At 46.7% G+C, this 26,230-nt stretch overlaps 1 protein-coding gene across 1 annotated transcript; it reads left to right on the top strand.

Annotated features, from left to right (window-relative positions):
* The first annotated feature begins 448 nt into the window (after nt 1-448).
* On the top strand, nt 449-14,239 carry LOC119217366 (E3 ubiquitin-protein ligase RBBP6-like). The gene is made up of 20 exons (XM_037470878.2): nt 449-1,629; nt 2,288-2,387; nt 2,833-2,872; nt 5,250-5,291; nt 5,418-5,506; nt 5,649-5,745; nt 5,856-5,998; nt 6,104-6,276; nt 6,465-6,568; nt 6,646-7,046; nt 7,127-7,175; nt 7,326-7,383; nt 7,475-7,532; nt 7,624-7,947; nt 8,062-8,157; nt 8,263-9,847; nt 10,352-10,992; nt 11,106-11,176; nt 11,293-11,380; nt 12,308-14,239. The coding sequence occupies exons 1-20, from the start codon at nt 1,464-1,466 to the stop codon at nt 13,281-13,283; spliced, it is 5,301 nt and encodes a 1,766-aa protein (XP_037326775.2). The 5' UTR covers nt 449-1,463; the 3' UTR covers nt 13,284-14,239.
* Nucleotides 14,240-26,230: the final 11,991 nt, after the last annotated feature.

The raw sequence follows: 26,230 nt of genomic DNA, 5'->3' as shown, positions 1-26,230 counted from the left end.
GGGACATATTAATTCTCCCGGACAACGCAATTGAACAGCGGCAGAGCAAGATGGTTAACATTATATTTGGGAACAATTGCCCTGCGTACGCCAATACAAATGCGAGCATCGGGTGTACTGGTACAACGAAAAATATGCAATTAGAAATAAAGTTGCCTAAAGGATGAAGGTCCGTCTGCGGTGTTGGTGCCCGCTGTCCTCCCGGTGTCACTGACTGCGGTCGTGTGGACCACATTTCAAAATAAAAATGCACTTCTTATTCAGAGAAATGACAATAACGTAAATCCAGTTACTCATTTATGTTTTAATAATTGTATCGCGCAAACTATTAAATTACGAATTTATAGGGTATTTATTTATTTTATATCATGGAAATTGCTGTTACTAACGGCCTTACTTGTCAGCCCTCTGACGGAAGTGTGCTTCCATTTTGCCTTCTCGTGTCGTCTTCGGGAGAACCCTAGCTACTTCCGGTTCCGACCTGCGCCATTTTGATCAAACAGCGAGGAAGAGAAGCAGTTTGGATCAGCGAAATGGATTTTATGGATTTAAATTGAAGTTTAACGTGGATACGCAACTTTCGACCCAACGTGATGGAAAATGGCGGTCTGATGAAGAGGAATCTTTGCGCCCTGACGACCTAACGGTTGCATCGGTTAGGTCATTCGACGGCGAATTTAGGCATCATTGTTAGCATAGCGCCGTTAACCAGTAACGTTAGCTGTTGATAGGCAAGTGGTGGTTTCGTGTTGTTTTGAGTGGCGAGGTAACGTTAGCTAATTTCGGGGTGTAGCATGCTAGCCTTGACGTTAGCTAACTAGCTAATTTAGCATTTAAACAGTATTACCATTCCAGAAACAGTTCGTCACGGTCCATTGGCGATAACGTGCCATTTGTGGACTCGGGGAAGATTTCACACCGTTTTCCTGGACTTTTTGTGGAGCTCGCTAGGGTTTGTCTTGACGAGTAAGAACTGTACGAACAAGGCTAACACTCAAAGACTCATGCTCTGGAAACTCCAGGCCCGCTGCTAGCTACGCCTACGAATTGTAGCGCAGAGGCCCGGGCTTTCCACCAAAGACTCTTCACAGAAGGACATGGCCTCATTCACACCCGTGTGATAGATTTGCGTTGTGCCGAATGGACTCTCGTGTTTAATCGGACTTTAAAAGAACTGGCGAGGCACAAGACGCCGCTCAATGGCGCCCTGGCCTCACATCTCGATTTTTTTTTATTGGCAATAACAAGGACTGTTTCGCCCTTCTGCGAGCCGAACCCTTCCCCTACACCCACCTCCTGTTGTCTACAGTGTGTCGGCGAATATAAAGAACGTTTTCACATTAAAGTCACCAGATTTAGCTGTGTTCAGTGTTGACGCTGTTTTTATTTTGTTATCATACCAGGCCTGTGTCTTTTTTTTTTCTTCTTGTGCTTGATTGACTTAAGTGCTTAGACCTGTTAAAATGTCGTGTGTTCACTATAAGTTCTCTTCCAAACTGGACTACAACACTGTCACTTTCGATGGGCTCCATATTACCCTCAACGAGCTTAAAAAGCAGATTATGGGCCGAGAGCGCCTCAAGGCCACAGACTGCGACCTGCAGATCACCAATGCGCAAACTCTAGAAGGTATGTGGTCAGCTGACACGTTGGAAAACGTTCAACAGCATGCCATCCATTACAATGGTGGTACTAGTAGAGGACTCGTGGACATTTTTGTGTGTTTTAACATTAGGAGACGGGTAACATTTCATGCAATAGCCTCAGGCTATATTTTGATGCAACCATTCAGGGCTGAATATAAGGTCTTTTGATTCTTTATAAATCTATGTTGTTCTCATTTAAGGACCTGTATCTAAATATGGAAGCATATTTGAACAAATAATGAGACCCCCAAAAAACCAAACTACCAATGAAAGAGCACAAAACAAATTATACATATTTCTTAAAAGGATATACAATTTCTAACCCTTTTCCTCTTTAGATCTATATTGCACTATTCCTTTGAAATGCCAAACCACTAATATTGTAATTATATTTATCAACTACCTAATGTACCATGTGAATTAAAAAAATATATTGAAATTGTGAATATGCAAGCCAAAGTAAACTCTTATACCACCCTCCTTTTGAGGCTCATTTATTTTATTTTTTTACTATGGAGTGTACTAAGACTGTATGTATATAACTTATTAACTTTATACCATTTTCTTTATCTGGGCACAAGTGACTTATGTATTCCAGTGAGCAACTGTTATGTCTTAACTATGATTTGTGTCTCGTGTAGAATACACCGATGATGAAGTGCACATCCCAAAACACTCGTCTGTGATCGTCCGTCGCACTCCGCTTGGTGGAGTAAAACCTGCTGGCAGGACGTTCATTGTGTAAGTATAGCTAAAATACAACGCTGTTACTAGAATTACGATTGAGTGGCGCCGTTGCTATTGATTAGAAATCAAGTTTTAGATTTACACTTAGACTGGTTTCTAAAACAGGGAACTTTCTATAAATAGTTGGGCTGCATTCACACCGGGCAACTACACAACAATTGCCGCCTCTTTGCCCCTCACAGCGGGGTTGTACAGTCCTGGACCATCGCAGAGCAAATATTAACTTTTCACTTCAGCCCTTTCTTCGACACCCTCGCTGTCCCCAAAGCTGTAGCCAAAATGCACCGACCCCACTGAAATGAATGGGAGAACTGGCATTTACGCCGTGCTGCCTGATCCTGTGTGAATGCAGCCAACTTTACCCTTGATGCGTTTATAAGTTTGCTCTTGAGTTTTGTCAACAACTGACGGTTTCTTTCTGCTCTGGTTGTTTCCTCAGAGATCGTTCTGACACAGCTGTGGTGGGATCTTCTAGACCCGTATGTAAAACAAACCCAAAATCAACACACTCTCCTCCTCCTCTCACCTCTCTCCCTCTCCCCCTCTTTCTGGCTTTAGTCACCTTTTCTTGAGAACATTGTGTCAGCATTGATTGAGTTGTGTGTATCCTCTGTTCACTGTGTGTTGGCTACATTTGTGCTGAGATCTCAACCTGTGTTATTTGATGTCTTTTTGGGAGGGTTTCCTGGAGTCACCACAGTTAACAATATTTTGTTTCTCTTTAAAAACACTGGGTTTCTGTTTTGAAATAAGCAGATTAAAGTATAAAATTGCAGAATGAGATGAGTAAGTTGAGAAACAACAGACTAGCCAACTTTGTTTTTTCAATGATCTGAACTTATGGATTGTGAACTGTTGCCACTTTACAATGAATTGAGAAATCTCGTGATTGTATTTCATATTGAAATGGTATTGTTGCCTGCTTCAGGTCAGGAAAATGTATTTAAAGGGGTTTGTAAAACAAAATGGTATTTTTGTAATGATAATCTATTGTCATTTTATTTTCTGTGAAAATATATAATTTCCATCTGGTTTAAGAACCCAATGAAGTAAAGTATGACTCGGATTGATTGTAATTACCTTGATTACAATTACAAGACTAAATCTGTGAGTGGGAGAGACTCGCCATTGTTTTCTTTGATTTTGAAAGCTCACACTGGTAATCTTTAATATACTTAAACTTGTTCAGTAATATTTGCCGATGTCAATTTCTTTTGTCCTGTACAATTTCACCATGAAGATGTTCTATTCTGCATTGAGCATGGACTGCACATAACCTTTAAACCCCGTCGGCTCACAGATTTCATCCTGCCCAGTTAAAAGCTTTGAATTTATTCAGATTCCTCAGTGTCTGTTTCACAAAGAAGCAGGAACTAGTACAAAGTATATATTTTTTTACAACTGTCGTTCAGGTTATTGGTAAGAAGCTAGTTTTGATTCTTGAGATGCTGCCCCACAGCCTCTGACTTACATTGCTGTGACATGATCACAAAGTACCTTGACGGACTATCCGTAAAGTAAATATCTTGTCATTCTCTGGAGGCCTTCCGTGGCTGCTGCAGACACGTATACTGGTGTAGTGTGTCCGGGAAGCTGTAAGCTGCAGAACCTGTCAATAAAGTTGTCCTGTGGTTCAGTGTCAGAACCACTCGCACCAGATCCCTGTGTGTTCCCTCCACAGAATGCTGCAATAACGCCCCCCCCCCCCCCCCCCCGGCTTTCCTCCGAGCCCTGCTTATCAGGAGGGACATAAAATAGGCAGAGTAGCTATTTTGTCTGTTGATGGCGTAGAGTGTGACGGTTTCTGTCCGTGCGTGAGATCTATTACTCGTAGTTTATTGACCCCTGACATCACCCAACCTGCTTCTGCTGTTCACGCTAGAGGTGTCTGGGCTGGGTTTTTTTTTAGGCAGCACTTTGAAGGAACACTTGACAACTCTTGGTAGTTTCTTCATCAGGCACTTTTAAGGAAACATTTTCTACATGTGTCTTTATCAGCTCTTTGACATATTAGTGTTTGAATTTGTCATTGAAACGGTTTGGCACATCCCCCGCAAGGTCAACAGTTCACAGAAAGCAGGCTTGAATTAGTTTTGATGAAAGCAAAACATGTTTGCACAAATACCTAAATCACTGTGGCCTGGTGAAGGGAAAGCCGCATGCTATAATTGGATGTCACGTTTTTCTTTGAGAAAATCGCCACAGCAGAAGCTTTGGGGTCTCGACTGACAGATGGGACAGAAGTGTACTTCTAATTGCTTATGGTGCCCAATTAATACCAGTTTAAAGTGTTTAAGCAGATATTCTTGGACATGACCCGTTATCACTAAAGGACTCGAGACATGCCAGTCTACGCTAATGTAGTGGGAGTTAAAGCCAAGTTTTTCTTTGCCAAGTTGTCCATGGTTTCCCTTGAGTGATCATTAGTGATATCTGCTATTGGGCTTTTTAGTATTAGCAACGCTAAATCTTTTGAACTAAACTCACAAAAGTTGTTTTTGTTTATATTGGCTGTAAACCCAGTAAATAGACTATTTTTTTTTCTTACCTGATTACGTTCCTGTGATTTTGGGGGGGGGGGGGGGATTCTGCTTTATATTTAGGTATAGAATATTTTCAACCATAGGACCTGCTTTAGTGTGTGTTTAGTTGTGACTCGGAGCGGTCTGTGGAGGGACGAGCGTTGCGCACAGACCTATTGATTTACGTGCTCAAATTGCTGCCTTCAACAAAGACGTCAGTCTCGACGTAGATGGAGACTGGACACGGATGTGGTGGTGGGGGACTCTCTGGGCTCTTATCCTGTGCGTTTATTAGAAACTATGTTAAAACATCTGTACTCTGATTCTCCTCCAGACGGATTCTTCTCCATCTATGTCGCTCGCCCAACTTGCCAAGGTACTCTTTCTGTACAGGCTCGCTGTACTTCCTGAAAATATTGCTGAATTTGAATGAATGTTTCCCTTTATCCTGTGGTGGTGTTGACGTCCTCCTTTTTTATGTTCTTTCCATTTTGTGTTTTAGACTGCTAACCTGGTTGACGCTAATGCATCGGAGGAGGACAAGATTAAAGCCATGATATCTCAGTCCAATCATGAATATGACCCAATGCAGTTAGTACACACACACAGATGGTGTTCTTGTACTTGATTGAAGTCAGACTTTGGTTCTTTGTTTAGATTTATGAAAAAGGTGTATTAGGAAAACCTTTCTCTAGCTGTATATAGATTTAAGAAATGTGTTCTTCTCCTCTAGTTACTCCAAGAAGGCGGTTGGACCTCCACCTGCTCACTATACCTGCTTTCGTTGTGGAAAAGCTGGTCACTACATTCGGCAGTGCCCCTTGCTGATGGTAATTGTTACCCATCATTTGATCTTCAATTTCTGCCATGCTTATTTTTTTACTATGTTCCATCGTTTTTTGGATGGTTTTATTGATTTTTTTTTTTTTTTTTTTTTTAGATCCAGGATAAGAGTGTGGAGGGCACCAAGCCGGTGAGGATCAGTAAGGGCATTCCTCAGAGCTTCATGGTGAAGGTAGAGCCGGGCACCAAAGGGGCCATGTTGACCAGCACTGGAGAATATGCTATACCTGCGATAGATGCGTACGTTTCATCCAGCAAATACTAAATGTTCTGTTTATAGCACATGTTTGTGCGGTATTTGTCTTTTGTGTCCAGAGGTTAACTGCTGTTGCTCTTTTAATACAGGGAGGCATATGCACAAGGAAAGAAGGAGCGCCCTCCGTTTGTTCCACATGACCAGTCTTCATCTGAGGACGATACAGACCCGATCCCCGATGAACTCCTGTGTCCCATTTGCAATGACCTGATGACCGATGCCGTGGTTATACCGTGCTGTGGAAACAGTTACTGCGATGATTGTGAGTACTCGTGATGAAGAAAGTATTACAAACTAGTAAAAGTACAAAGTCAATCAAGGCTTGACTAAATGTTTTGGTCCTGGCTGTTTGAGGGAAGTTATCATCATAGCAACTTGCGTCAAGTAAAGACTTAAGTTGTTGGTTTTCTCAAATGAGCTTTCGTGTAATTGAGGGCTGTTGGCTTTCAGGTATTAGGACGGCCCTGTTGGACTCTGAGGAGCACACCTGCTTCACATGCAAACAGTCTGACGTTTCACCCGATAATCTCATCGCCAACAAGTTTCTTCGACAGGTAATCCCCTTCAAATGTATCCGTTTTGTGTCCCCTGTGTCTGAATTTTCTTCTAAGACGAGTATCTCCTCATGCAGGCGGTGAACAACTTTAAGAATGAGACGGGATACACCAAACATGTTCGCAAGCAGCTGCAGAATGCCGCCCCGCCCCCGCCTCGCCCTCAGTTGGTCAGGCCGCTGCATTCAAGACAGCAGGACCCACTGATGGCTCATATCGCTCACCCTCCTTCCACAAGCGCACCCGCCACTGCCCCTCCAGTACAGGCCCCGCCCCCAGCTCCTGCAACAGCCCCTACGTCAGCCCCTGCACCTGCACGAGAACCCTCTCCTGCTCCGGCTGCCTCTGCTGCTACTTCTGCTCCTACCCCTCCTCATGCTGCTGCTACTACTGAAGAACGAGATGATTCACCAGCACCTGCTGCCGACCACCATTCTCCTATGCACTCCACCAGTCATGGGGAGCCACCCCCACCGGGGTAGGTTTACTCTGAGGTGCAGTCTGTGGCCTTGTGAAATGAAAAGCACTTTTTAATTGTACGTGTTTCTGTCTTTTCAGTGAGACAAATCCAGAACCTACTGTGAGACCGGACTCATCAGGAACCTCAGTAAGTGGATCACAGATCCTTGAATGTCTGAGACAAGGTGTTTTCACCATATCACACATGCCCGTGTACAATATCTGTGACGTTTGTTTCTTGTTGCTAAATTGCAGATTGATGTAGAAAAAATGTGCCCTTTTTTTTTTTTCCTAACAGAACTATCATTTAAATGCAATGGGTCACCCACCACCTATTAGACCGCCTCATCCACCAGGTAACAACAGGCCCCATTTGTATAATATGAAGACGATAAGTGAGCTTGAAGGAACGACATTCTTCAACTTGTAAACTCTCTGCCCTATTAGGTCACCAGTCCCGACCACACCAGCCTCTCAGAGGGGGAGGCGGCAGACCGTGGGAGAGGTGAGGCCTGTCCGTGGAATCAATGATCAATTAGTTTGCTTTGTTAGATGTCTGTCTAACAACGCTCCATGTGCCTCCCCTTTTGTATCAGGTTTTACAGAGGAAGAGGAGACCACCCATCCACTCACCTCCTCACAGCGCCACCGCCTGCACCTCAACCTCCAGTGTACCCAGCTCCGTCCATGTACCCGCCCCCGCCCCAGTCCTATCCCCCCCCCTACACCTCTGGCCCCGGCCTTCTCCCTCCTGTCATGGGTTACCAACCGCAGCCTATGTATGCTCCCGGACCACCAGGGCTAAACCCACCCTGGGTTCCCCCGGGTACCCAGCCCCCTCTTATGCCTTTGCCCCCCCTCGGTCAGCCCCCCCTCTCTAAGGAAGATTTCTACAGACAGCGGCACCTCCGACAGGACAAGTGAGTCAGCTACTAATTTCTAATAGGAATTACATGCATAAATATCTGTTATGGATTGTAAATTCAGTGATATAAGAACAGTGGTTTTAACTTTCTTTGTTTTTGTATCTTCAGTGTCACATCCAAACTGGATGAATTTACTAAAGACTTCCACAAAGAGCTTATGAAGTACAGAAATGCACCAAAGAGACGGAGACCATCGTATTCAAGGTAACTTCATTCAGACTGTATCCACATTTTACCCGATTAAATACACATAATCCTTAAAGCAACTTGCATAATCCAATCTTTCCTTCTGGTCGTGTTCTTCTATAGATCCCGGTCATACAGTCGCTCTCCATTCAGCCGCTCTCCTTACTCTCGCTCCAGATCCAGGTCAAGATCCCGGTCTTACTCTTACTCTCCCAGTCGATCCCGCTCGCGCTCCCATGGCCGGTCTTATCCCCGCTCCCCTTACTCTAGACGCAACGGCCGCAGCTATGGACGATCGCGCTCCAGGTCCCGCTCCAGGTCTTACGGGTATCGTCGCTCTGGTTCACCGCGATCCCCTCCCCCGTACCGACCAGGGGGCTGGGAGGGACCGGAAGGGGCGGGGCCGTACAGGTCGCGGTCTCGCTCGCCTGGCCCCGGTGGCTTCAGGACCCGCAGCCCCGGTGGACGAAAGCCGCCTCCTCGAGAGCTCCCACCGTACGAGCTGAAAGGTCCTAGTCCTGGAGGCAATGAGCGCTGGGAAAGAGAGCGGTATCGGCAGTGGGAGAAGGAGTATGCCGATTGGTACAACCAGTACTACAAAGACTACGACAACCCGCATACCTCAATGCATCACAGAGGTCGCGCCAGCAGAGACCGGGAGAGGGACAGGATGTCCCCGTTATCGAGAAATTACTCCCCCCAGGGGAGAGGAAGGCGAGGAAGAGAGGAGAGAGGGCCTCCCCCTAACCAACCTCCATCCTCTTCCTCATCAGGGGCGAAGTCCAGCGCTAAGGTCCTGAAGCCAAAGAAAGTCAAAAAGAGAAGAACTGGGGACGAATCCGAGGGATCGCATCAGTCCGTTGACCGAGGAGATGCGACTCCCGTCAGAGACGAGCCGATGGACGAAATCCCATCCCTCGTTATAACGTCTCCCATGTCCTCGAAGGCTTCAGTTGGAGCCGCAACCTCTAAAGCTCCAGCTTCTAAAAGCACCGCTACACCCGTTAAACCCTCCACCAAGTCAACATCAAAGACTCCGTCTGATCGGAGTAAGAAAGACAAAGGCCAGAAGGTAAAAGCTAAGGTGAAGACGGAGAGCGTGAAGGGAAAGAGTGAAAAGGGGAAGAAAAGGCCCGGAGAAGGTGTGGCTACCAAAAAAGACTCCTCGTCCTCCTCCTCCTCTGGCACAAAACCTCTAAAGGCCATTAAAACCAAACCAGAAGACCCCCCCAACTCCACCCCTAAAAAGGAAAAGGCTAAGAGCGCTGCAGTAAGGCCAGGCCTCCTTAAGACCCCCCCTCAGTCCTGCCAGAGCCTGCCGCTGCACCATTCAACACTTCACGACGGCCCTCGATCTGGCCACGACATGCGGGGGAGAAGAGACCTTCCTCAGGGTGGTGGGCTCCTTCCCACCCCCCATCAACACGGGCTGCAGCTCCTCCACAGGCCTCCCTCCCCCGACACTCGGCGGAGGATGGGAGAGGAGGGCCGCTCTTTGCTCGGACCCCCTCCCGGAAAGCTGAGGAGAATAGACGGGCTAGTGGTTGGATGTGATGTCCTCTCCCACTCGCACATCTCTCATCAGCCCCCGCTGCACAGACTGCCACCCCCCTCAGACAGGCCGGGTCTCCTTCCCATACCCGGGAGCCGTGATATGGGCCGAGGAGATGCGGATCGAGGATCCATCAGACCTCTGATGGACCTTCAGGTGGGTCTGATGCACTGGGATAAAATACTCATCTGTGGAGTTACAGAAGATACTTACGGGTGTATTTTTTTAAAAATCAGTCAGTATTTTTGTATTTACAAATAGCTGCAGAAAATTATTCTCATTAGAGCTGAAACAATGAGTGAATCAACAAACCAATGATTGATTTCAATAGAATTTGCTGATTTTTTTAGTTGTAAGTGGAATGTTTGTTTTTGGGCTCATTGGTTCTGTATTTATGAACAAGTTAATTGATTAAGAAAATGGTTACTTGGAGCCCTAATTAATGTTTGCATTTTTCCAACTAATTGCATAACGTTGGAATAAGAAAATGGATTAAGTCAATCAGAATGTCCTTTACATCAGATTTCCAAATAGCGTTTTCTTGTGCATAACCCCAAAAACTAAACAGTTGCTGTTGATAATCATCAAAATGCTCATGAATGTGCTGAGTCGCTCCGAATGAACTCCTTGTGACATTATTGTGCTTTTTTCCATATTCAGGTGAAGCCACTGACCCAGAGGAGGATCAAGTTGAACAGAGACTTGGGCAGAAAGAGCAGCACCGGGACGCCCGCGGACAGGGCGCCCTCTGCTTCCGAGAAGACCACCTCCACCTCAGACCGATCGGCCACTGCTAACCTCTCCGAAGGAGACCGTCCCGTCAGCACGGCGGACGGGGCTCTTAGAAAGGAGCGCTCGGCATCTGCAGAGAGGGGAGTCTGCAGAGACAGACCAGGAAGTGCTGGAGAGAGACCGCAGGGTTCAGACAGGGAGCCGAGTAGAAGCTCAGGACTGGACCGAGAGCGGGACCGAGCCTCAGGATCCGACCGAGCCGTGATGTCTGACAGAGACAGGGAACGGGAACGGGACAGAGACAGGGATCGGGAACGGGACAGGGACAGGGACAGGGTCTCCAGCTCCCAGAAAATGGCTGTTACCGTGGAGAGAGACCTCGAAGGAGAGAGGTCGACGAGGGCCGAGCGAAAGAGCTCCAGCGCGGGAGGGAGGTCCGTCTCTCTGGATAAAATGACCATCGCGGAGAAGTCGTCGTCCTCTAAGAGCTCGACGGACGCTGAGGAGAAGCCGAGCACCTCGTCTAAGGAGAGGGGCGACGGGTCAGAGCGATCTGCTAAATCCCACAGGTGTGTTAAATGTTCCTTGACGTTGGTTAAACCACCGTCCGTGTCCCCGCATTATAGTGTCCTGTAAACACAGTGTTTAATACGTGTAATTATATCTTCTTCTCATTTCCCAGGAGTGCGTCCAAGGACAAAACTGAGAGGAGTGTCCCCTCAGGAGAGAAGCCAGCTGCCGCCCACAGAGAAGGTAATTTGAATCTCCGCCTGTGTGCACGCGCATGTGAAGAGATGATAACTGAGATTGTGTCTTGTGCCATCTAATTAAGGGTTGAATAAAACCAGCTTCCTTTCCTTCTCCTGCAGCAGTGAAAGATGCAGAGGAGCCGTCTGTGAAGAGTAAACCCAGGATCAGCAGAAAGGCCCCGACGAGCCACACCGCCAGCTCCTCCAGGTGAGTCTCTTGTGCTCCTTTTGCTTAGTCAATTACTTGAATTTAAAAGTAATAATAATATTTTGGATATTCTTTCTAATGTGTTGTGTGTTTTGTTCGTATTGGGATTCATGCATTTTGTAACTTCACATGAAAGCATGACATTTTCGTCATAGTAGCATGAGCTTAGGGGGAGCATTTCTCTAAATGTAAAAAAAAAAAAAAAAAAAGTTTATGTCAGTTAATTGACATAAAAATGAATCAGCAAAGATGTTTTTCTGTTGAATATCTTTGCAGTCACATAAATGTCTTTTGTCCAGAAAAGCAATCGAGAGACCTTATCTGGGATGTAATTTTTCAATGTTTTGACATTTATATTGACCAAATCATTACTCAAGTTGATCATCTGCCAATTATTTTATAATGAAAAAAAAACTCATTACTTGTTTCCCTATAAAGTGTTTTTTAGTCTAGCCAGCAAGTGCCTTATTTGTCATGTTCCTTAATTACCCTAATGGGGAACTAGACATCAAATGTATGTAAAAAGCCTTGTCTAAAGCCATTTGAGGCTCCGAAGGGAGTCTCACAAAGTCAAATACATTACCTCAGGGGTTGATGCGTCAGCATGGCGTCAATTGGAGACAAAGTTTGGAAATGGAAATCAATCTGGGGTTAGTAAGATGAGTCCTTTGGCCCTCTTCTCTACTGGAGGCGAGTGCCTCGAGGCTACATTGGCCTGCTAGTAGAACACCAAAATGTCCGACCAACTGTTTCAGTGATGCAGGGAGCCAGTTGAGAATCCATGTAATGAAAGAAGGTGAACTTTCTGGTTTTGCTGCATCAACACTGATTATCTGTCCATCCAGAGTGACAGATTTTTTTGCCGTGAAATGCCGCATCCGTTGCGTTACTCTTTTTGAACACCGTCCGTTTCTCCTCCCACACTAGGTCTGCTCAAGAAACAAAGCGAGACTCTGACAAGGATCAGAAGAGTGCATCCTCCAAACCTGCAGAGCAGCTCCCGCCCAGCCCCGTGAAGAGCATCAGCCCGGAGCCCGTCGCCCACAGCGAGGAGCCGCTCATTCAGCCTCCTCCTCGCTCCAAGTGGGAAAGGGAGGACGATGAAGAAGGCCTGGAGAATGGGCCCAGTGCGCCCAAGGAGCCCTCACCTGTGCCACAGAGGAGCCGAGGCAAAGAAGGGCAGACTGAGGCACCTAAACCGGTGAGGAGTGAAGGCCGAGAGTCTTCCCGGGAGGAGAGGCGAGGACCGGCGAGAGAGGAGAAGAAAGGGAGAGCGCCGAGGGAGGAGGGCCGAGGTGGCAGGACGGCACAGACGAGTTCCGACAAACCGAGCAAGGCTAAACTTGTTAGGGAGGAGGGCAGAGGAGGGCGAGAGGAAGGGAGAGCTGCAGCCAGAGAGGAGGGCCGAGGTGGAGCGAGAGACGAGGTGCGGGGGGCGTCGGCGAAGGAGGAGAGAGCCGCAGAAGGCCGAGGAGGAGGAGGAGGAGGACGAGAGGAGAGCCGCGGCCTGGAGCCCAGGAGACAGCGATTGTGCTCGGACCTCGGCCTCGCCACCGACGAAGCGGCCTTCGTGCCCGACTACAGCGAGGGCGAGGGCTCCGAGGCGGAGAGAGGGAGGAGCGGCAGCGCCAGTCTGTCCGCCAGCCAGCCCTCCAGCCCCACCCAGAGCGCCCACAGCGGCTCGGCGGCCGCCAGCGCCGCCACCGCGGCGGACAAGAAGAAGAAGAAACACAAGAAACATAAGAAACACAAGAAGCACAAGAAGCACGGCCCGCATATCAAGGAGGGAGAACACAAGGAGAACAAGCACAAACACAAGAAGAAGAAACACAAAAAGAGCAAAGACAAAGATGTGGAGGAAGAGGAGAGGCCGGAGAAAGCCGTGGAAGGGTCTCCACACTAACGCTAGGTGTGGGCGGGTGTCAGCCTTTTGTTAATAAAGAGATAATGATGTATTCTACAAACATGGACTAACACTGGCGTGCTGCTTCGGGCGAGGCGGGTCCGTCGTTCACGGAGCGGGACTTTGTTGTGCCTGGATTCCAGCATCATGACCGCTGCTGAGGCTTCTTTAATGTTCAATGTGAGACTTTGGGTCACAGAAAGCTCTGGATCGGCGGGGACCGACACCCCCCCCCCCCCCCCCCCCCCTCCCACCCGACCTCCCGCTCCCAGCAGAAAGGACTTAACGATGATGAGGGATCCGCAGCAGTGGGTTTAAATGAACACTGTACTCAGGGATGTGATTGCTTCTTTGTAGAGGAGGAATTGCTGTTTCTCTGTCTGATTCATTTGTAAATAGAAATTAGCCGTTGCTTCACATAATAATTTCCCTCCTGTTTGTTTTGGCTCACATCCCTTTGTGCTGTTTAAGGCTTAAATGCCGAATAACCTTCTTCGCAGGGTCTTTTTTGTTTTCTTTTTCCTTTTTTTTAAGGACTGAGTTAGTCTGTTTGCATGTTTTAGTACATCGAGTAGAAATAGTTTCTGCTATTTCCAACATTGATGATCATTTCTGGGTAGCAATTGGTTTCAGTCACGCCACTAGTTATGATGAAATAAAGGTAACAAATTATTCGTTTTTCCAAGGTGATTTACTCACAACCTGAATTTGAAATCGAGTAGTTGTCCTTGCAAACTGTTTGTCATATTATTGATCAATGTGCTAAAGCCGACACAATCTCAAGTTTGGTATTTTTCAGTTGAATTAAATCTGTATGTATCCATTCTACACTGGATTGTAAAATCTAGGATGTGTTGATTAATGTCAAATCAGTCTGCATGTTTTTTTTTCCCCAACCGTGCAGTAGGTGTCCATCACGTCGTCTGAGTGAGTAAATGTGTGTGTGTGTGTGTGTGTGTGTGTGTGTGAGAAAGGGAGATGTAACAGAAGCGGGACAAATTGGAGAATTGGTGTTCTTACAAATGATTTGAGTTTTGTTTTTTTTTAATTAAATGTTTTGACCTCATGAACTTGTCTTGAGTTTTGTTTTCTCCAGAGTTGTGACACCACACAAACGGCCCGTAGTTGTACCGACTCGACAAAAGCATGGGCTGTTAAGAGCAACGTATGCAGAGATGCTGCACGTTTACGCAGGTATTTGATTCTCTGAAGACTTTAAGCTGACTTTAAACTCGTTCTGCATTTAAGAGAACGAGAATACTCGTGCTACTACTTGACGTGTTTAATTGGTCGGGCGGTTTAGTGTGTAAATGAATCATTCTTAATATTTCTCATGCTCCCACCATCTAAGAAGGTGTAAACAGTTTGGACAGAAGGATGTTTACTCAAAGGTTGAATACATTACAGTGATCATACACAACTTCTAATGCACTATGGATGGTGCTTCTAGTGGTCAAATGTCTTTCGGGTGCTTAGGACTAATAAATCAGCAATAGGGCTTATGATGCATCTTGACTATTCATATACTCAACACCAGAAAGTACTGTAACCGTAGCAACAATAGATAATGTATCATAAGTTAGTGTGTACGCTAACTTAGGTGAAATATATTCATGCATTACACATGTATTATAATTCGCTATAAATGGCCTCATGATTAACTATATATGTGGTTTTCATGGGAAGTTTTTGTGATATAAAAGCCCACACACCCTTTTTTTTTACATGTGATATTTGTGAAAACGAAATAGAGAACAATCATGTACTGCAAGAACAAGAATATATCAGATATATTCGGAAGTAACTGGATTATTCACAGGGGATGAAGTCTGTCCTCAAAAGCAGGTCCTCAGACCCACTGGTGAGTCTCAGCCTCTTTGGCAGCTCATTCGTTTACAGACATGAATAATTAAATCAAAAAGGTCCCACCGGGAAACAAGTGCAGTGAGGCGCACTGACCACTGTGTGGCGCAGTGAGTCCTGAGACTTTTATCACAGGAGGGGAACGGATTAGTAGTAAAAGGTCTTCTCATATACCTCAGCTACAGAATATAACACCACATGTTAGTGTGCGCGCGCACGCATGTTGCATCTATCGAGAGAGCAGCATTGCTATTTTCCCCTAAACAGCAGCTCATAAAAGCATATTTTCTGCTTCATGCATGCATTTTATGTGTGTGTGTGTGTGTGTGTGTGGGGGGGGGGGGGGGGGGGTTCTGTGCATGTACTGTGTATATATATTATTTGTAAGGTCAGCCTTAATGGATCCAGAGTTCAGTGAGACCATTAGAGAAGATTAGTTTACTCTGTGTTTTAACAGATTATCATCACAACACTTTATTCCCGTATTCCACTTTCTAGCACATGACTCCACGCGCACACACGTGTGTGTGTGTGTGTGTGTGCGCGCACCCCGTTCCCCGCCTGTCTTGCCTGTCTGCTTGTGTTTCGCCTTACAAGCGTGACATCATTTCCTGTCATCGAGGCCAAAGGTTGCTAAGCAACTTCACTCCTGCCGATTGTCAGAAAAGGTGCTCCTCCGCATCACAACAAAACTCTTTATCATCATGTCATAAATGCAACGTCGGAGGGAGACGCCGGCTGTGTGTGTGTGCATGATCGCCCACGCGTTTGCGTGGACCACGATGCATTTATGCTTTGCGAACACGACACAGAGGCAGCGGGAGGAGATTGTGTCGTGTGAGGTTTTCTATCCATTTCCATAAATGATTAAAAAAAAGGATGCGAGTGAAATCCAGTTGTTCTAAAATACATCCAAACATCTGATTAAGACCTATATCTTTCAACTGTGTAGATAAACATTCAGGTGTGTGTGTGTGCGCGCGCGTTTAACCTCTTTATTTACTACGACGTGACACCAGGTCAAACAGAGAAGCAGTTTCTGCTCGTGATGTTCTGCATGTGTGTGTGTACGGTGTTGCAGCATGACGTGCCCCTCAAGTGGTTGCCATGGCAATTTCCATGATTGATCTGCATTATTGATCTGTGATTTAATTTGTGTCCGTGTGAGTTCAGCCGGGACGGTGCCCGGGAATAAAACACTTCCCTGCATATGATGTTATGTGATGGTCACCATGGAAACGCACCCAAGGGGCGCCTACCACACGGCGGTAATAACGTTTGGCCTAGATACCCATCCTCAACCGATAACAGTGGGAAGGTATCCCTGCCCGCGTGCGTAAGAGCCTTTCAGGGACTGATGTAAACCATCGTGTGGACACAACACTGCGATGGAGGAGGAGGAGGAGGAGGAGGAGGAGGGGGGAGTGCAATGAAATGACCCTGCGGAGCAGAAAGAGTCTTGCATGAGTTACAGGAGACAGTAAGTGGGAGAAGGATGAGGCGAGCTGGAAGGAGAGGGAAAGCGAACACACACACACACACACACACACACACACACACACACAGAGGCATCCAACAACGTGCGTAAGACGTTAGCCGCGGAGGTCTTGGTGTGTGTTTTCGTGGCTCCATGTGTCCTAGATTCTTTAACTGTGTTGTTGAGACACACTAAATGTTTGATGTGCGCCGCCGCTCCAACAGATCTGAGCGCTGCGAGGCGTCTCGTCGGCGGTGGGCGTTGATTGGGTATTGCCTGGTGTTTCCCTGCTCTTGAGTGAAAGTCTCACGCTGTTTTTCCAGCCGCGCGCGAGTTGGTGAATCCGACAGCCTGCGAGTGCACCGCCTCGCCGTCGCAGCAGAATATCTCCCCACAGCTCAGGCGATCATCTGACTTCATAGCTGGAGACAAGAGTGTTCATTACATGAAACGGAGGGTTGGTTTTGGCTTTCTCGAACCCCCCCCCCCCCCCCCCTTGTCTTTGTTTGGAACAGCCACACATCTTTAACCATTGTTCCCAGCGAGTGGAACCTTCAGCCACCCGCCCTGGTTGCAGCAGCTGGAATGATGCGTGAAGGCTGGTGTCGTCATCCTCCCGGGTTGTCTTTTTGGTCTGATTATTTTATTCAACGGACTGGCTGGTCCTGGTTCAACTTGTCCCTGGCGTCCTCCCAGCTTCTCGTACCAGGAGACAAAGACATACAGGCCCATCCCTTACCGACCAGACGAAACCTTTATTTATGTCTAAATAGTTTGACGCGTTCGTATGCGGCCTAAAAATACCTAAAGTGGTTTGTCTATTTTTAATGCCTCCTAATTTGTTCAATGAGCATCGTAGCCCTTTGGAGCTGCTGCTTTGGGACTCCCGATGAGTGTAAACATTGAACAGAACGCCACCAGGAAGTGATGCGGAAGGCCATATGTAGATATTAAACAATTTGCAGGAGGGCATTTCAGACTTTGCTCCCTGGGAGCTGTTTGCTTAGACCTACTGGCAGAGGTGTGGACTCGAGTCATGTGACTTGGACTCGAGTCAGACTCGAGTCATGAATTTGATGACTTGAGACTCGACTCGACGAAACGTACAAAGACTTGCAACTCGACTTGGACTTGAACACCGATGACTCGTGACTTGACTTTGACTCGAGAAGACTTGCTACTTCCCATGAAAACAAGGGGATAACATTTTGACACGGCCGCGCCGCTCTGTTTATCTACATCTGTCAAAAAAATGTGCGCCACCTGAATGCAGAGAGCTGCCTGCACGACATCCAATCACTGCAGTCCATTTGACCGTATCAACGAGACAGCTCGTTCATGGTTACAAAAAAAGAACCCGGATTCAGACTCCGATGGAAATCCTCGCCAACATTATGTCAACGTCCGTTTTAAAGTAGTGTAATGAGCTGAGTTAAAGTTATTAGTTAATCAGTTATGCAGATGTTGCATGTGTTCACGTTATGCTCCGTTACCAGCTGTAGTTACGCGAGACAACCCGAGTTTTGGGGGGCCGTGTATGCGGAAGTGTTCGTTCGGCGTGGTGACGGCCAACAGTGACCGAAGTTGAGTTGTTTTATATAAATAATTGCAGCGGAGTTGCAAGCCAGTCATCGCCTCCTTATTTACGCTGCAGCATTGGGGTGAGCGTTACAGCACTATAACACAGTCACAGTCGATCCACCATTACCCTTCCCTTCGTAGTCTAGGTCTGTGAGGCAGCGCACCATCACCCAGGGTTCCCCGTCCCCACTATAATAAAAGGACTCGAAATGACTCGAAACTAAAATGGTACGACTTGTGACTCGACTTGAGACTTGTTGGCTGTGACTTGTGACTCGACTTGGGACTTGTTGGCTGTGACTCGACTTGGGACTTGCTTCGTCTTTGACTCGACTTGACTCGGGACTCGAGGGCAATGACTTGAGACTTGCTTGTGACTTGCCTAACAGTGACTTGTTCCCACCTCTGCCTACTGGACTGCAGCTCTAATATTAGATCCCAAAGTGGAGTCCAGGGACGGCCCAGAAGGCCTTTAGGGAATCGGACGGAGCTCCCAGGATTTCTCTCAATCTCTATTTCATGGCGTTAAAGATGCCATCTTCAGTCTCATCTAAAATATTACATCCATGGTTTGATTGGGGTTAATGAAAATGGATAAAATGTAGAAACTAAATATGAACAATGATGAAAATGCATTTACTGCAAGCTTTTATTGTGGTAACTTCAGAGAAACAGGCTACTTTTCAGGTTATAATTTTAACCCCCAAACTTTTGACCACTTTTTGAAATTAAGATATTGATACTTTCCCTCATGTTAAGGATGTGGATATTCATTCCACTATTATTACATCAATGCTAATATGGAGTAAAGTGATTCATTGTTCTGTGAAACCTGATGTTGTTGTGGTGCTGTGGCTCTGCTCCACCTTTGGGTGTAGTGAATCCTCACCCCATCATGGCTGGTGAGATAACCGCCATGCAGAGACAGACACTCACAGAGGGATATTGGATGTGGGCACTTTGAGGCGGAGGAGAGGGGACAAGTCACATGCTCTGACTTGCTCCGTCAGTGTCAAGTTATCTGGGATTTAGAATAAAGCTCTTCAGCCAGAACCTTCAAAATAAAATAAAATCATTTTCCATTTATTGTATAATTCACTCACCATTGATGGGTGGGTTCCGTGATGTGATATTGGAAGACATGAGCACAACAGGTCAGCATCAAACTACTTCATGGCAATTCCTTAACGAATGGAAGGTGAACGTTTGCTGTTTTCATTTCATTCACTGTTACACTTTACAGTGTTGAACTCACCAATATATTCACTTTTGCATAGTGGAGCAGCAGCGTGTCATCTGGTTGCAGAACGGTTGAGTTCGTTCACCAGTTACGATGTTGTTTTTTCTAGTTTTTACTAGTTACCAAACAGAAAACCCTAAATAATAGATCCATGGTGCGTTATTCAAGGTATAATCCGTGTCCTCGTGCACATCTAATTATGCTATAACCCAATAATCGATATTTGCATCAAGCTCAAGCCCTAGGTGCACACGATTTACCTTTTTTTGTATTTATATGTATTTCTTTTATAGATTGTTACAGATATTTCTCACGACTGTGTGGCTTCCGTGACTGGCGCGTCTTACTTTGAAGGAGTCCCCCGGTCCGCCTCTCTCCGGCGGGCTTGACGCGCCTCTCCCTCCCCGGTGCGCCTTGAACTCCGGTACCTGAACACCGCAGATCGCGTCCAGCGGCCGAGGGGACGCAGACGCACGGGGAGAGACGGCTGGTTGAATTTAACTTTACTTTTCCCCGGTTATTTAAACTTCTGCGCCACATTGCTCTCTTTTATTTCCCTCCCGGTTGTTTTTTTTTTAAATTATAAATTCATCCTCCCGAGTCCCGACTGCCGGGGTGAGTTTGGATATCTGCAGGGGGGGTGGGGGGTGTGGAGGAGGCGGAGGACCGGCGGGCTGCGCTCACATGGAGCACCCGGACTCCAGCTCGGGGCGCGCGGCGGACCCGGAGTGAATGACGCCGGTGGATGGACGCTGCATCCTGGTGAGCCAAAGTTTTTTTTTTTTTTTTGTGTTGTTGTTGTTGTTTTCGTGGTATAATATACTTTTGTCTCGGCTCTGCTGTCCCGGGGTCTGGGCTTGGTCAATGCCGGTGGCACAATAGAAAAGGTCCAGATCCCAATGTCGCTCCTTGGCTTCGATGGCGCTGTGTCTTCCTCATAAAGCAAAAAATTTAAATAATATTCTCATAACCAAGTAAAGTGGTGTATAAGTTGATGGCCTCAACGTGCTTGATGGTAGACTTATATTCATATAGAGAGAGAAATATATGTATATAAATATGTTATATCATCATTTGATGCTGAGGGTGGCTCTAAATGTGCGAATTTGGGTTCTATTCTTTTGTTCTTGAATCTCGTTTCAGCCTCAGTAGAAAGGCTGTAGATTGACATTGGCTTTTTTTTTGACCGGGCTTTTTTTTGTGTATCACTGAATAACAAAAAGAGAATATTACCATTCATGGATATTGGATGTTGTTATTGAGCATCACACGGTTGCACGTGTCTGGTAAAATGATCAGGAGTGCACACTGCACAGGTTAAGGATAATTAACTTAATGTGGTCTTATGAATATATTTTGGTGACTGGTTGGGAGGAGGATTTGATTTCCACATGGCCGGGCTGTGAACAAGATGCGGCCCATAATGAGTTTTTAAAGTCTTTTGAAAAGACTCATCAGCAGGTTTTTTTTCTTCTTTTTTTTTTAACTGTGCAGAAGAAGGCCTTTCTCCCCCTTTTGCGCTGGTTGATTAATGTCCGCCCATCAGCTACTGTTGAACCACAACAGAAAGCCTTAAACAGTGCGGCCCTGGGCTCCTCACACAATCCAGGCAACGTGCCCATTATAAAAATACACAGGAAAGAAGCATAGTGGCCGATTCAATCTCATTATTTTCATCAAACTCCCACACACACACACACACACACACAGCCACGCTCGTCCCCACGGACGTCGGTGCCAGCTCTCCTCCTGTCCCGCGGCAGGCGGAGCATAATGCCTGCACAGACCCTTCGTTGGCACCGCACTTCTTCCGTGCCTGATTGTTCTTTATGTTTTTGTTTTTTCTTCTTCTTTCAAACGAATGCAGCTCTTCCTCCAACTTGATAACACGTTGTTAGCTTTGGAATGCATTTGCAGATCTCTCAGGGGGGGGGGGGGGGGGGGGGGATCATCGGGGCGGTGGAGTGAGCATGCGCCGGACCGGCGGGGGAGCGTTTGCTGTGCACTCGAGACAATTTGAACCGTGTCACATGCTCCGGCTGCCATCTTTTCCTGCCAAACTCCACCACTGCCCGATAAGGCCGAACACGTGACGAAATTCCAATTAGGAAATGAGTCTGCTCGTGTGATCACGCTCTTAATTTAAAGAGAGATTATCATTCAATTTGACGTTTTCTGCATGATATTCCAAATGCTTCAAGACATTCCCGTCGGTGCTTAAGATACGTAACCGCGGGCGACTGGGACTTGACAAAGTCGCCGCGTGTCACGGCATTTTAAGTGAAATTGTAGCTTGCGGAATAATGATAACTCTGAAAACGACACGTGTAACCACCATGAGTGGAAAGCGATCATCAAAACGAACACAACAGCCCGTATTTTATTCTCTTTAAAGTGACACGATAAGCCACCCGAGCTACTTTCTCTCTGGATGTCCAGATTGTAAAATGTGGATTAAAAGCATGAGCAGTAATGGCCCTGTTGTCATCACTGAATTGTTCAGCTGTAGGATTAAAACGAAGTGGTCTAAGTGCTTCCTGCTGCCTGACTCCGTGTTTGCGCCTTTGCTCTCGTCCCCTCGGTTCATTCTGTTTAGGGGTTTTTTTTTCCGTAGATTTATGTTTCCTGGACAAGACTCCCCGCTGCCTGCCATTGTTCCCCTGAAGGTTTCTTGTTGTTTCAGAGAAAAAGGCATATACAGGCTTGACAATCAGCTCCAAAAACAGCAGAATCGTACATAGTTTACATGGACACACGCACACGTGACATATGTTGCCTTGTCCTGAACCGTTTGCCGTGCCCCCCCCCCCCCCCCCTTCCCCCTTTTTTTTCTTCATTTTTAGGTTCAGGCTGTTCACAGCACGGCGATGACGGGCAACCAGGACTCAAACCTGCATGAGCAGCACAGAGGACCAAGGCGGGAGGAAGGGAATGAGGAGGAGGAGGAGGAGGAGAGGGACAAGGTGCATGTGTCAGTTGAGAGAGAGGACAGGGAGCAAGACGGGGAGGAAGAGGAGGAGGAGGAGGGAGAGGTGGAGGAAGAGGAGGAGGAAGAGGAAAAAGAGGCGCTGCCGTATCCCGCTCTAGCGCCAGTGGTTCTTTTGGCTCTGACCCAAACCAGCCCTCCCCGCTCCTGGTGCCTTCGAGCTGTTTGCCACCCATATCCTCCACCGCCGTCAGTGCGCCTGAAGCGCTGCAAACTTGTGCGCGTTGTGTGTGTGTGTGTGTGTTTCTCCGTGGAGGAAAAGCGAATGAATGTGAGAGAGACATTGTCTGTTTGTGTTTCAGCTCTGTACTCTCTCAGAGCCGCTGTACCTACAAGGCACGCAGCGCAGAGATGTTTACTTTAGCTTTAAACACAGGAGCGGCTGGAAGAAGGTCAGCGCCGTGCGCGTCCGTGCGCGCGCGTGCATAAGGTATTTCCCTGGACCCATTAGTTGCTCGAAAAGATGTGTAACATTTCCCCCTGATTGGTGGTTTCCATAGCGACGGGGCCCTAATGAATCTCCAGGGTTACAGTTGCCCTGTCAGTGGCATTGTTACTGGCCTCCGTTTATGCAGCAGAAGGAGTCACAAATAGTAAGGATTGTGTCTTCATCGCTCACTCCCCCTTCCCTTCCCCTGTCTCTCACTCCCTCCGTCTCAACCTCTCTATCCATGACGTGAAGGTGTGAGCGCGCGCGCGCGCGCGTGTGTGTGTGTGAGCGGCTATGAATACTCCGAAGCGTGCATAAACGTCAGCAACACCTCAGGGATTTGTCAAGGGTTTCAAAATTGAATATTTTCCGCTGCTCATGACTCAATGTGTGTGTGTGTGTGTGTGTGCGTGTTTCTGTGCATGTCTTTGTGTATTTGCCGCCGTCAGCACTCTGTGTTCTCTATAAAATATAAATACATAATTGCTGAATAAATAAAATGTACACCAAAAGAAGAAAGGGGGAGAAAATACCAAACTACAACTGCCATCGACTGAAGTCCCCCATAAGCTGCTGGGTTGTTACCATGGTCGCATCCAAGATTATTTTACGCTCACTGTGTCAGCACTAACTTACTGGATACACTTACACACACACTCAGTCACACACACACATTCACGCGAGCACGCACACATGCACACACGCACGCACACACACAACCAAGTGTGTGAATGCCCTCACACAAACAAGGGAATCTCCCATGGAGAGGCACTTTAGAGGAATCACCTGGTTGCTTAGCAACAGCGTAGCTCTGCCCTCGACGCCCAGTTACTTCCGATTGCGGTATTTGTTTGTTTTTGTGTGTGTTTGCGCGCCTGTCAGTCATCTTATCTGCCCGCGTGTCCACACAGCGCGGCGACTGGCACCCGTCCCATTATATGGTTAATTGTATATGTTGATACTTCTTCTCACGCCGTGTGTGTGTGTGGTTGTGTGTGTGTGTGTGTGCGTGTCTGTGTTTCTGTGAGTGATCTGCGGGGGACGTAATGCGGGTGGACGTTGTTCGACAGGGACATTAATGTGAGCACACTGGGATGGGGGCAGTCCCCAAGAGCTGTAAGTCCCATTTTTTCCTGAGGTGACCCCCCCTCCTCCTTCCTGTCTGCCTTTTTTTTCATTGCACTCAGTACATATTACAAATTCATTTCCTATCTCATGTCCTTCCATGTCCCCCCTCTTAGAAACACAGTCATCCTCCTTAGTGCCATGTTTACAGCGTACTGTACATCTCTCCACCCTACAGCATCTGTCCAACATTTATTTGGTACCAAAACAACGATGGCTTTTGCTATTATATAAGAGACTTCATATTATTCTTTGCATTTATTTCCTAGGGGGGGGGGGAGACAATGTTGGTTTCACTCTTAACTGTGGAACAAGGTGCCTGGTCTGTGAATGCTGAGCTGTTCCATGCAACATAGTATGACACAAAGAAACACGCCCATACATGAGCGGAGGTGCGTGGGCGTGCACGCCGCGTGCACGCGCGTTCACACACCTCACACACACATGTGCATAACTTATTCAGCAGTGCATGAAACATTCAGCGCGTTTCCTTTTGTCCAAAGATGAGAAAAGCTGTATCTGTCATTCTTATGCTTGTACCTTTCTCTGCTTGGCTTTCTTCTTCTGTGCTCTCTCTCTTTAATCTCTCCATCATCTTTTACTCAATATCCAGCCCCTGCCCTCCTATTTATCACTCTATTTTTCTTTTTTTTTAAAACTGCCTCTTAATTGGGTTATCGTGTGTGTGTGTGTGTGTGTGTGTGTGTGTGTGTGTGTGTGTGTGCGCGTGCGCGTGCGTGTGCGTGCGTGCGTGCGTGCGTGCGTGTCGGGGGAGAGGCGGGGGACAGGGATACAACGATGGTCTTACTCTAAGTAGGGTGAGCCGTCATTTCAGCCAATTAACATGATTTCCCGCACGTGTTTCCATGGTTACCAGCTGTCACACTCTCAGGGGGTGGAGCCGAAAGATTTGACAACTTCACAGTATCTTAACTTGAGAAACATTCGTTTCAGACACTCGCTCCCTCTCTTCTGCACACACACACACACACACGCACGTACACACTCTCTCTCACACACACACACACGCACACACTCTCTCTCACACAGACACACACTGCACGTGACAGACGTTGAGCTCAACTAGGTTACGTTTAATCAAGTCCGTGTGTTTTAGAGCACAGAGCATGAGGAATTTGAGGATTTTCATTGAAAACACGTGTTATTTTGTGTCAATGTGTCAACTGGTCAATCAAGTCTTACCCGGTTACGCCCTGAGTTAAGAATATTTTTTTCTCAACAGTCACCAATTATATTTGGCCTTAAGATAATTGGATTGTGAATCCAACTATTTGACAAATTAGACATTCAATGTAATGATGGTGATGAAAATTCAAATGATCACCTTCGTCTTTACAACACATCCACTTGGCTGAATGAATTTGTGTTCCGAATTTCACAGCAATCCGTCAAGTAGCTGTTTAAATATTTTCCGGGGGTGGCGAAACAGTCAAATAACCTGGCTATCCACGGAGCCATGCGCCATGGCTAAATAAATTATAACATCTTTTAGTTAAAAAGTGATTAATAAGCACCCGCCGGTTGCTCCATTTGTAATAAGCCAGCAGGTCTGCGATTATAAATGTTAGTAAGTCATCAGTGAATGGACTTTACGTCATGTTAATGTAATTAATAAGCTGTAATGAATTAGTTTTTGTTCCTTGTTCTCCGGAGAGATTTTAGAGAACTTTTCGGTCTTTCTAATGCATTCAGCGGTAAGATAAAAAGACAAAGAGTCACAATGGAGGAGGATTTACACCAACCAGGGGAATTTACAACCCGGTGGCCCAGAAGTTGTTCTTCTTAGTGGTTTGCAACTGATATATAAAGCCATATTAGATATATTAGACAGTGGAAAATCCCAAACCTTTTCAAGCCAGAAAACGTGGCCACATATTCTGTGTGTATCCAGATGGCCTGTGTGTGTCCCTATGGATGATCCTTTTTAGTTAATGAACATTGCTTGTAAAAATGTTCCCACATGCTGCCCTTAGCATGTGACTCGTGGAGCCAAGGGCGGAGCATGACGCCAGAAAGATCAGGGTGATGTGATCTGATTTGATTTATAATGTCTGCCTGACCTTTATTACCTGTGCTGTCACTCGAGGAGAGAGAGAGAGAGAGTTGGGGAGTTTGGGAGGGGTGCTACTTGGAGGAGGAGAAGGGGGGGGGGGGTCGGAGAACAAGAAGATGAGACAATTAGGGGGGGATAGAACAAAGCGCAGAGTAACATTTTGAGTTGTTT

The sequence above is a fragment of the Pungitius pungitius genome, chromosome 9 (assembly GCF_949316345.1).
Source record: "Pungitius pungitius chromosome 9, fPunPun2.1, whole genome shotgun sequence".
NCBI classification, from domain to species: Eukaryota; Metazoa; Chordata; class Actinopteri; order Perciformes; family Gasterosteidae; genus Pungitius; species Pungitius pungitius.
Note: the sequence above shows the minus strand (reverse complement) of the source record. Positions and strands in the feature narration are given on the sequence as shown.

What these genes read in the sequence shown, in the direction of transcription:
- LOC119217366 (XM_037470878.2), top strand. Translation starts at nt 1,464, where the DNA reads ATGTCGTGTGTTCACTATAAGTTCTCTTCCAAACTGGACTACAACACT. An exon ending in AAACAGTTACTGCGATGATT is followed by an intron (nt 6,277 to 6,464) that starts GTGAGTACTCGT and finishes GTTGGCTTTCAG; the next exon opens with GTATTAGGACGGCCCTGTTG. An exon ending in GGGGAGCCACCCCCACCGGG is followed by an intron (nt 7,047 to 7,126) that starts GTAGGTTTACTC and finishes CTGTCTTTTCAG; the next exon opens with TGAGACAAATCCAGAACCTA.